The 12,517-nt window shown below is 37.0% G+C and overlaps 1 protein-coding gene across 32 annotated transcripts in view; it reads left to right on the forward strand.

The window, feature by feature from the left end:
• The window catches only part of SORBS1 (sorbin and SH3 domain containing 1), a 4,096,285-nt gene that overhangs the window by 3,489,928 nt on the left and 593,840 nt on the right, over positions 1 to 12,517 (forward strand). For all 32 annotated transcript variants that reach the window (XM_044056121.1, XM_044056122.1, XM_044056123.1 and 29 more), the window contains one exon: positions 11,288 to 11,351. In XM_044056121.1, coding sequence (XP_043912056.1) covers positions 11,288 to 11,351 — 64 coding nt within the window. The remainder of the gene's footprint in view (positions 1 to 11,287; positions 11,352 to 12,517) is intronic.

Below are 12,517 nucleotides of genomic sequence, written 5' to 3' on the forward strand. Positions count from 1 at the left end.
TAGGAGCCGTTGTGAAGGGGTATCATGCCAGTTCTTCATACTTTGTGGACATACCCTGTGATTAAGTTTAAGTTAAACAGTTTTAATTGGAGTTTCACAAGGGTACATTTGGCACTATTTATTAGACAGCCAGGCATAGTACCTGATCACAATGAAGTGTTTTTTTTTTTACTTTTCAGATCACAGTTAGGACATTTGCATTTAAGATCTTAGGTGGTGTCAGGAATTCAGAATTTTGATGAACATATCGTGTGATTAAGTTTGAGTTAAACAGTTTTAGTTGGAGTTCCACAAGGGCATACTTTGCACTATTAGACAGTCAGGCATATTACCTGGTCACATTGAAGTGTTTTTTTTTTTGTTTTGTTTTGGTTTCCTTTTTACTTTTCAGATCACATTTAGGACATTTTCATTTAAGATCATAGGTGGTGTCAGGAATTCAGGGATATGCAGAATTTTGATGACTATTTCTTGGGCAAAGCTTATCTGCAAAGACATCTGTTATATCCTTTGGGTTTCAGTTAGCGATGCCGTTGTGGATTAGTTCAGACCTGGGTGCTGTTTTTTTAATTTTCTGACTTTAATTAAAGAAATATTTATAATATTGTCTGTGGCTTGAGATACTAGTTCTGGTTTATATTTTAAGCATGGAGTCCATGTCCATTTGCCTGGCTTTTACTTCACCATTTAACGATGATATTTCTGTTTGTGCTCAAGGTTTTAGTGGTAGTAGATGGTTTACAGTCAGCAGCCTGGTGATTCTTTACTATGACTGAGGATGATAGTGTCATGTCTGTAAATCTCTGTTGAAGCTTAATCTTCCCTGTAATAGGAGGCTTGGGAATTGGCTTTTTGACAACTTCAGCATATGCTGGTTTGGCATATTTGCATAGAGGTATGGGTGATAGTATGTGGTGCTCACAGATCATCTCTTTTGGTGAGAGTGTGGCCTCTATGTTGTGTTGATATTTAACATATCTCACAGACTGTATTATATATCAAGCAGTAGTTCATTGTCTGTGGTCATTTGGCAGTTTGTAGAATGCATAAGAGCACCAAGTGCTATGAAGCTAGCAATAGATGGAACACAAGTGTGCTGGCTATCCATTTTGGCCAGGTGGGTCTAGAGAATTTAAAAGGGTAAGTGCACCAGTAATATATAGGTACAAGGTTAAGTGCAAGAGGTCACAATAAGCAAAATAGTATGATGGCAGTTATAAATAACAAGCTTACAAGAATTTTAAATAAGCAGGACAAGAACTTCAATGGAAGAAGTCACAATAATGAAGGTAGCAGCAATGGCAGTAGTAAATAAATAACAAGAATACAAACAGTTCAGAGAACAAGTAGTGGTAATAGCAGTAAATGTGAGAGAGAAACTCAGCAGGTACAGCAACAGGAATAAAAGCAGACTACTAGCAACACACTGCTTCCCAGATTGCAGCTGTGAACAAGTAGAAATAGTCTTGTTAAACATGCTGAGCCTATAGCAGCACAGTCATTGACAGCTGAAGTAAGCACACTGACCAGCAGCAGAAAGAAAAAATCTGATAGTAACAATGAAGTGAAAATTAAGAAGACATCCACTGTTGTGGCTTTTTCTGCTACTCCAGTCAAACAAGGGCAAAGATGAGCAAAACAGTAGAAATGAAAGCAATGCAAGGCAGGCAACAGCAAATAGAAACTCACAGTGCTAGCTTGCTTCCAGGAAATAATAACTTACAACACTGCAAAATCCTATGTTCTCAGAAAATAAAAATTGCTTAAACAGGTCTAAACTTTAAAAATACTGATGTGCAACACAGGTCTCAATATTAGCTAAAAATACATTGAATTCAGAATTCTGCTAATGTTGAAGGGATCATATCTGTAGTTACTTCCAGTGGATAAGTCTCTGAGTTGGGCAAAGTCAAGCAGCATTTCTCATTTCTGGTTAAACATAAGCAAAGTCAAGCAATGCAGAGTTAAAGCAACACACAGGCCAAAAAGTTGAGAAGCTCTCCTCTTTTCCTCATTTCTAACATAATTATGCTTTCACAGTTTGTATTTCTTACAATGCAACTGTTTTATTATTTTAATGCAGTTAGTATTACAAAGCAGTGATCACTTCCCAGTGAATAAAACATTGCCTCTTCCTTTTTTGTGTGCTCATATGTTTTAGAAACACTTCTGTATCCTTAGTGAAGTAGCATCCAGTTTCTTTCTCACTTTAACTGTTCATATTTAATTTCTAGTTTTTGCATCCCTTTCTTTTTCAGCTTTTCAGTTTATTTGGACGGCGCAGTGGTGCAGCGGTAGCGTTGTCGCCTCACAGCAAGAAGTTCTCAGGTTCAATTTTCAGCTGGGGTGCCTTCTGTGCAGAGTCTGCATGTTCTCCATGCGTTCATGTGGGTTTTCTCCGGGTGCTCTGCTTTCCTCCACGTTACAAAGACATGTATCTGGAACCTTTCTCCCTGGGCCTCCGCTGAAAATTGGCTTTGTTACAAGTCGGACTTTCCCGGTTAACAAATGTCAAATAAAATAAAATTTGGTTTTACTTTTATCTCTGTTCTTACGATTTCCATGTGTCTGAATCTTCCAGTTTGTATTTCTGAATTAAACAATGGGTTTTTGCTGTGGTTATCTTTTTATCTTTAAAGCTGAAAAGTTGGTCTTCTGTACATAATTATATATATATATATATATATATATATATATATATATATATATATATTGTGTGTGTGTGTCGATATACATATCTGTATTTTATGTAGATATATAAATATAAATACATATATATATATATATATATATATATATATGTAAAACATGCACCATGACATGTCGAACATTCATTTTATCATATAAACACTCCACTGACATTTAGTACAAAAAAAGAATAAACAAATTTCCTTTTCCGATGCACTACCCATAACCCAATTACATTCCGCTCATGTTTGTCTGAATAGTGGCTGTTATGGGAAGGGATCTTTTTTAAAGCTAAAATGTGCATTATGGTTAGGGGCAAGGAAAGGACTCGGAGTTATGATTAAGGAGGGCAGGTGGACTTCGTGCCCCACCCCCTGTTCTACCTTGGTAATGCATGCTAACCCTAATCCTGCCCCAGCACTTAATAACAATGGGCATCTTAACTTTAAAAAGCCCTTCCCATAACACTCCCACCACAGAAAACAGTTGGGATACTTACTAACTGTAAACTCATGTTTGTCTGAATAGTGGCTTTCCTGAGAACATTGGAGAATATGACGGTCTCACCAAACACCATGATATTGGGGGATTTCAACTACCAAACATTGACTGGGAAAACTACTCAAGTCCCAACTCTTTTGCCCAACGGTTCCTGGAGTTTATAAACTCAAATGCCATGGAAGAACTGGTCACCACTCCCACAAGAGGGGGCAACATATTGGACTTGGTCATCACCAGCATGGGGGCTCAATGTTCCACACCAGAGGTAAATCCCTCGTTGGTAAGATCAGACCATAAACTTATCACAATGGACATCCACATCCCGACCCCACCCCCAGCCAAGGAAACCACTGTGAAAAATTTCTCAAAAGCAAACTTCACACTTCTCAAGACCGAGGTGGAAAGTTTCAAAGCCCCCGGGCTAATGGAAAATGCTACCCAAACCGCAGAATCTTTTACAAATGCACTCTATGAGCACCTACAGGAATGCATGGATCATGCCATCCCAAGTAAAACCAAGACTCACTCCACCAAAAACAGGAGACCAGTCTGGTGGACCCCGGCCATAAATAAGCTATACAACAGAAGGAGGAAACTATTACATGACAAGACAAAATCCAAAAAGGGAAGGCATCCTTGATCAGTACTAGCAAGAAACTTCGATCCCTCATAAAATCATCAAAGGCCAGCTTTGAAAGAAAAATCGCCAAAGACTCTAAAGATAATCACAAGGCGTCCTTTAGCTATGTCAAGAATCTGGGTGGCAGCTCTCAGATCTGCTCTGAGCTGGTGCAAAATGGCACAAAATACACTGAACCCACAGACATTGCCAACATCCTGGCGGACAGGTTCAGTGCAAACTTCACCCCCCCTTCCCCCCCAAAAGGGCTTGTGTCTATCCCAGAAGAATGCAGTCCTCCAGACATCACAGACACACAGGTGAAAGCAGCCCTCTCCAAAATAAAAAACACAGCATCAATGGGACCAGATGATATCCCGGGCTGTGTCTTACACGAGCTCCAAAACGAACTAAACCCTCACATGAATTCACTGTTCCAACTCAGCCTTACCACAGGTTATGTACCCAAAGAATGGCGTACAGCAACAGTGATCCCGCTCCACAAAGGTGGTGTCACAACGGATCCTGGAAACTATCGCCCTATAAGTCTGACTAGCCTGGCCTGCAAGGCTATGGAGTGCATCATCATGGATCTCATAAACAAAGACATTGGGAACCTCCAAACACTGGACCCCACCCAATTCGGCTTTGTTAAGGGCAGATCTTGCCTCTTAAACCTAGTTGACTTCTTCAAAACAGTTACCAAAGCCTTAGATGAGGGAAAGGTAGTCCACACAGCCTACCTAGACCTCGCAAAGGCCTACAACACAATACCCCACTCTGGTATCATAGATAAGCTCACCAGCTTAAATTCAACCCATATGTCACAAGATGGGTTGCAAACTGGCTCAGGGATAGAACTCACATGGTCAGAGTCGCGGGTGCCATGTCCGACTCTAAACCAGTTAAAAGTGGCGTCCCACAGGGATCAGTCCTGGGACCCCTCTTGTTCGGTATACACTTCTCTGATGTACAGGCATACATGGGAGGACTGTGGCTGACCAAGTTCGCAGATGATTTCAAACTGGGAGCCATAATAGACTCTCCAGCTGACACACGCATCCTCCAGAAGGGCCTTACGAAGACTGATACCTGGTGTCAGAAACATGGCCTCAAGCTAAATGCAAAAAAATGCATAGTCATCCCCTTAGGGAAAAACAAAGTGCCCACAAACTACCATATAGGAGGGTAATCCACTAATTATGGAAGAAGTAATTAGGGATCTGGGGACCCAAGTACATAGTAACCTCTCCTTTGACAATCACATTGCCAAAGTGGTTAGAAAAACCTTCTATATAGCCCACCTAATCACGAAAGGGTTCACATCTAGATCAAGAGAGGTCATTGTGTCCCTCTACTCATCGCTCATTAGGCCCATAATTGAGTACAATGCCCCAATTGGGATGTACCTTACCCGACACCTGCAACAGCTGGAGAGACCTCAAAAATACCTCACCAAGAGGATTGTGGGCCTCAAACAGATGCCCATGCAGCTCGACTAAAGAAACGCCAGCTCTACTCAGTTGCTTACCGCCTACTCAGAGGTGATCTTTGTCTGACATACAAAGCCATGTCTAACCCGGAATTGTTGGACATGCTCCACCTCAAGAAAACCAGATCTATTAGAGCTACACGCTCCAGGGATTTAAACCTTAGCACAACAATAAATAGGACATGCTGGAGGGATAGATTCATATCCCAAAGGCTTCCCATGCTCTGGAATAGAATCCCAGTCCATGTTAGGCAGAGCCCCTTGCTGACCCTCTTCAAGAGGAATCTTGATGAGTGGATGGGAAATCGTAAATTTGCTCCTGGGATCACTTCTATGGCCCTGCTGGACAAAGGCTCAGGAATCTAGTCTAAAAGGGAGGCGAAAGCCAACACATTCTGGCTAGGCTTATAAATGCCCTAGGGCAGATAGCCTAGTACCTACCTATGAACTACATGCACGCATGCGGACACACATGTACACGCACGCGCGCGCACACACACACACACACACACTTTTAAGCTGTTCTCTTACTTAACCCATGCACATTCTCACAAACACACGCACACATTTCTTTTTATTATCATACTTTCACCAATCCCCATTTTAGTATGTAACAACTCTTTGCATCTTCTTTATATACACTCCATATTGTCAAAAATAACACAGTGTCCTAGTTAAATATTTTAGATTTACATCCATCTCTAGACTTCCCATTCAGTTTCATGATTGCATCAGTCCATCTTAAAATGTTGTTTACATTCAGTTCAAACTACCTCACTCTTTTTGCAGTCCAAAAAACATAACATCGTTTTCTCCTCATATTCCTTTTGCTTACAGTTTTTCACTTTCTCTTTTCCTTTTTAAATACCTTAGTTAAATCATTACATTTTAAACTGTAGTGTATATTTACATACATAAATAGAAAACAAAACAAACTGTAATAATTTCTATTAACTGTCATGCATTATACATACATGCTATTAATAGTTTTCATTCACTCCAATATTACATCTTTTGCTCAATTCCTGTCTTCATTTTACCTCATGTCACCTCCTGAACATTATTCTGTATGTATTGTTCCCACAAATTATTTTTATTTCTATGAAATTTACTTTGTGCCTTTCCTTAATATTCCACCACCAGTTCATTTATTTGTGTTTTGTGCAGTATCTTGAACTTCATGAACAATGAGAATAGATTTTGTTTTCCATTTTTCACTAATTGCCTTTTTTTGGTAACCAGTAGCATAGGGGATTGGGTTTTCGATCATAACCTGGTTATTATACGTTCAAGACATGGATGACAAGAAATTAAATGGAAGTGTTTACAGCAGTATTTTTGTACCCCAAGCGAACTTCACAGAATGTTTTCCTCAGGTAGATAGAAAATGCTGGAAGTGTAATGGAAAGCAGAGAATTAAATAAAAATGTGGCTTTGGAGAGTGTAATGAGTTGGCAGATTTTAAAAATTTTATAAATTCCAATTTGCAAATGATTCTGCTGGAACACAGGATCTGAATTATAAATACATAGTAAGGCTTTACTAAGTTTAATGCTATCGGCTGCCTAAAAAGCAATAAAAAATGGAAATCAAAATCTAAACCAACTGTAATTGAAGTATTCAGTATTTTAAAGGCGATAGCAGAACTAATGATGGGATCTTTGGAAAAGAGAAGGTAAAAATTGCATACAAATAAATTACATTTTTGGGAAAAATATATGCAGCATAATGTTCATTAGGAGGGAGGTTTAAGTGTCTTATGGTGTAGTGAATAATTGTTAAAAAGTAAGAAATATATGTATTATACAATGCATGAGTATAACATATTAATATGATTTTTTTCTATTAATTTATAAATGAGTGTATCTTATTTAATATTTAATAAAGATGTTCAGAATATCACCATTTCTTAACTCTTAATTATCCGCATACTTCCTTGTTTTCTCTTTAGCATTCTGCAGTTGCTCATCCTCTTGTTCGCTGATTTCTCTTCATCTGCAATAGTTTAACCATTGTCATATCCCTCTAAATAACTCCTATTACTTCTTTCCCATATCTATTTCTCTATTTCAGTCATATTTTAAACTCTATTTTTACTTTATCACATTCACTAGCTATCCCTTCTGAAGTAATGTCTGTCTTCCCTAATATCTCTAGAATCATACCCTCTACCATCCCTCTATCCACAACCTCTTTTTCCCATTTTTGCACATGGGGTCAGGGTGTCACTTCAACAGTGACAGTCATCTAGAGCCAAAAATTATTTTCTTTAAGAAAGATGAGGAGGAAGTAGATAGTGTCTCATTTTATATCGTTACACTGCATCTTTGTCTTACTTTTTGTGGTGCATGATCTGATATATTCACTGGATTGGTCTCAAAGATTTCAGTTAAATACACATGCTCCTGTGAAATGTAATTTCTTTCCAGCCTAGTCCAGTTATTGTATTTTGGAGAATATTATGTAAATTATGTCTGTGTTCCTACAACTGAAGTCACATCTTACATACTAAATATTTTCACATATTTCTTCAGAAATCTCCCTGTTTCCCTTCTAGGTCCCCAACACATCCTCAGTATTGCAAGTCAGGTTCCAGTCATCACTCATAAGTAATATTCTCTGCTAAAAGCTTATTATTTTTCCCCAAATTCTCCTAAACTCCATAGTAATAGTTTTAGCTAGAATATAATTACATGTAAGTATAATCCTCCTATCCTACCAGTAAGCCCTTACTGTTCATATCTAACATTACTATCATTTTTTGTCATATTCAGTTACTATTGGACCCCCTTTCACAATCAGTATTATTACTCCCCTTTTCCTTTGTCCCTACTACTCTTCTGAATGTCCACCCTGAAATTCATTCTTTGTCAAAAATCACATACTTATTTGTATCTAGATGTGTTTTTTGTAGCATTGCAGATTACAACCTGCACTTAACATAATTCATTATTTTTTTTTTGTTTTTTGTCCATATTTGTCGGGCAATTTACTGTCAGTGTAGAGCAGCCATTTTGATAAAAATAAATTATTCCACATATTATACATGATGGTTCCTTTGAATATATGCTTCCAGCTCACAGCTTACATGCATTCACTATTATTTGGCTGGATGAGCTTGTATGAGTTGTTTGCTATCTTTATTTGAAGCCAGATCACATTTTCCCTGACTTTTCACTTCAATAAAAACACTCGAGAAGCAACTAAATGCACATCCAAAATCTCCCATTCTATTTTTAATTCACAGCAAGCAAACACAACTATTTGCACTTTCCAAAAGAAGTTTAGTTGCCCCAATTTAGTAGCTGAACTCACAGACCAATGTATGTGTTTGACCCCCTGCATTCCCATTTACACAGATTGCTGTCTGTGTTTATCTGCATTTGAATTTCCCTTCCTGTTGTGAAAAACAAGTTGCATACTTTCATTTAACTTGAGCTTTTAGACTTAAGAAAAAGTGTTTTGGCTACCCTTAAATAAATAAACGAATTTGCGCATTGTTATATTTAATGCATTAAAGTACTAAAACTGCTGATGACCCCAACTACTTTACATAACTATTTTACTTCCCACAGTTTCAGACTTCATTTATTTTCACTGAACTGATTTCCAATTTCCCTTTAAAATGTTAATATATTGTATCTTATAAATTTCACATAGAACACACAGTTCAGACCTTTTATGATTAAATGTTTGCACCTGCAGAATCCTGTAACTAAAAGCATTTGCTATGGAAACAAGTTGCTGGTAACCTTACAAGTGCAAGAAAGAAGCCTAGTAGCTTTCATTCAGAAAACACTGGACAAACCTTTCATCTTTAACCTATTAACCTTTCATGATTATTTATTTATTTATTTTTTTGTACCTGTTTGCGCCTTGTCTCCAGCTAAAAGCAAGTGCTAATGGACACATAAACATCTTCTAATTAAACATGCAGGAAAAAAATTAAATGTGTTCATGACTTTTATTATTTTCTCTTGTTTTTCAAAACTAATTGCTTAAAATCCCTACCTATAGCTTAGAGTAAGGGCATTAATCTAGACATCCTCTTGTATAAAATCAGGAGAAATTATAATCTTTTAATTCTGTAGGTAATATTATTATTGGGAAAACAAAAAAAATGAATAGTGCCATCTAATGTATGTAGTATCCTTACTAAAATATGTTCTGGGAATGAATGTTTTACATTATAAGTGTTTTTTGCAGCTAAGATACAGCTGTGGGGGATACTTTTAACCCCATGTATACTGATTTCTTCATGGATGTTCTTGTGTTACAAAGCAGTGAGTGACACACAAGCACATTGATTCTATTCTAATATGCATTGGTTTTTGTCAAGGCGTATCTTATTCTTTACAGCAGTTTGTTAATCTTCCCAACAACAATGCATTTAACATAATGTTTTTGTAAAACATGATCTGTTTCTTGATGCTTGAATGATTTATAGGTACATACTTGGCTGATAATGTGTGAGGATTTTAAAAAGCCTAGCTGTACATTCCTAAAGTACTTATTAGCCCTTATATTTTGTATACAAATAACCTAGAGACAGGCCGAGCAAGGATATGTTGAGATATTTAACCATCTCAGTCACCAAACTGATAATAGGTATGTGTCCAAGCTTCTTTATATAGGAAGCATTTTTACAAAAATTATTTTTGTCTTTTCACAGTTATCATTGATTTATGGATCAAAACGTGCTATGCCTTCCTTTTCAAATGTGTTTTAGTAATACTGAGGATTTGGAAATCCAGGTTAAAATATTACACCAAAGATTTCTGAACAAAGGCTACATTTTCCCTTTTATAACAAATAGTAATCATAAGTCATGGGAACATCCCAGAAGTAGTTTATTGAGACACCAACCAAATCTGTTTTAGTACTATTTACAGTAGTAACACATTTAGAAATTAACAGCGAATTGATAGAATTTGGCATTTTTTCCAGCACTGTATCCAACATATGCCTTTTCACATACAGTATAGGTAAAATATAGGACAGGAGTTGGCAAAGTTCAAATGTCTTTTCACTGATAGGAACAATTTATTTATTTTATTTTTTATTTTACATTTGTTAACCGGGAAAGTCCGACTGGATACAGGTCCATTTTCAGCAGAGGCCCAGGGAGAAAAGCTTCAAATGTACAAAAACAAGTGTAAATACAGTGAATTTATTACAGTGAGTTATCACAAAACAACTGTTTTTGGGACCCAAGCCCATGGAATAGTTTCTGTATAAACAACAAATATTCAGTGTCTTAAGAAATAGTTTTCCTGGACTCTGTGCTGATTCTGTAGCAGTTCTGCTGAAGACCAGCAGACATGTAAAGTAGGGGGGGCTATGATATAAAAATTAGCCCTGCCCTCAACACCCACCAAATATGATATCATGCAGGCAGTAATGTAACAGATGTAACAGACAGCTACATGAAATAAAGATTGCTCGCTTTACTGTTTTCCCTGCTGAATTACTAAGCTATGGAGTGTTCTGTCAAAAGAAAACTGTACATAACACCACATTTTATTCATGGGTGTTTAATGCACATAAGAAAATAATTATGTAGCTTGCAGAAGTTAATGTATTAGACTTTGTCATGCAGTTTGTTTCCATGGTGCATCGTGCCATGTTGTAATACTGTAATAATTCACATGCCTTAGATTGACTAAGAGGTGGCATTTCATTTTCAGTGGGAGATAAAGGTCTTAGACACACTTGCACCTAAGAGCAATCTTGAATGTTAGAAGGCTGAACTACTGCTCAAGGTCAGACCCAAAACTTATGGCCTACAAGTGTGGTGCAGTAGTTCTTAGTGTGGTTGTGTTTTGTACAGTATGCCTTTTCACTATATGCAAGGTTGTTTGTTGCCTGTTCCAAAAATGTTAGGGCTGAATGGCAAAGCAAGGTTATATACACCAGTTTGATGTATCTACAACTTCTAATAATGTTATGACAAACCTCAACTTACTGTCTGTGTTTTCTCTACACAGAACACTGAGAAGTCCAAGGAATGGTACAAGAACATGTTCAAACAGATTCACAAGCTCACCAAAGGTAAACAACTATTTTGTGGTACAGTAATACATGTCCAACTTTGCTGTATTATGTAATATAGCTAGGAGGATAGATTTCTTTTACTGAGAAGTATTGCTGCATCATGTGTTAAGAGAAGTGTGACTTGACATACTCTAGAATTCTTCACAAGTAACTCCTGAAACTATTGGGCAGTATAGAGAGATCATAGTACCATAATGGAAGCGTGACATCAACTGAAAGGTCATTGTACTGAAAGGTGTTGATTTTATTGTGCCACTTGTTAATTTTGGGTGCTGTTGAACTGCCAAAAGTAACACAATGAAAGAGTAGTGCTTTTGATACTGTTGTAAAACCTGTGAAATACTCTTAGGTAAACAATAGATATGAAAAACATTTAAGCTGCATAACATGTATGTGCCCTTCTGCTAATTGAAGGAAACAGTGATGTTGTTTTCTGGCATAAAATAATCTAAAAGAAAATGGTGTCTAGTTTGTTAAAAGTAACACCGTCCATAATTGTATAATGTTTTTGTTATAGATTTCATGTGGCCTTACTATTAGATTGTTCATTAACATCCAAGACAAAAATGCAAGATAGCAGAAAGCTGCAACTCTTTGTGTGTTCCACTGTTTGAGGTAGTTTGTGTATCATGTATATTGTAAATATCACCCATTTAACATGCATCATAAAACATTATTTCTCATTAATATTTTTCCCCATCAGCAACATTGAAAGCTTAAAAAGACTGCTGTTTTACAGCATTTTAATGGTAAACACAGTGACCATTTACCTGACTAGGTATGAGGGTGTCAGTAATTTTAATTTAATATGCTCAGATTTTACAGGAAAATACATCATGATTTTCAAAAGTGAAGCTTAACTGTACTGATCCCTTGTACTTCCACTTGCCTTTCTCATCACAGGTTTGCCCTTGAGATGATAAGATGCTGTGATATGAGGATATGGCTAGTTATGGCACTGCACCATGCAACCATGAGATATGCCATATCTTAATATTACTTTTGTAATTTGATTGTATATTTAGAACAGATCATGGCTTCTGATAAGCTACTAAATTTCATAGCCACTGAATAAATACCAAACCTCTGTGATCCATTTTAGCAGACACTCAAAGCAAGAGAATTACACAGTAAACTACAGTTCTGTTCATATAAATAAGACA

This window comes from Protopterus annectens, chromosome 14.part0 (assembly GCF_019279795.1).
Source record: "Protopterus annectens isolate FY-2018-M chromosome 14.part0, PAN1.0, whole genome shotgun sequence".
Lineage (NCBI taxonomy): Eukaryota > Metazoa > Chordata > Ceratodontiformes > Protopteridae > Protopterus > Protopterus annectens.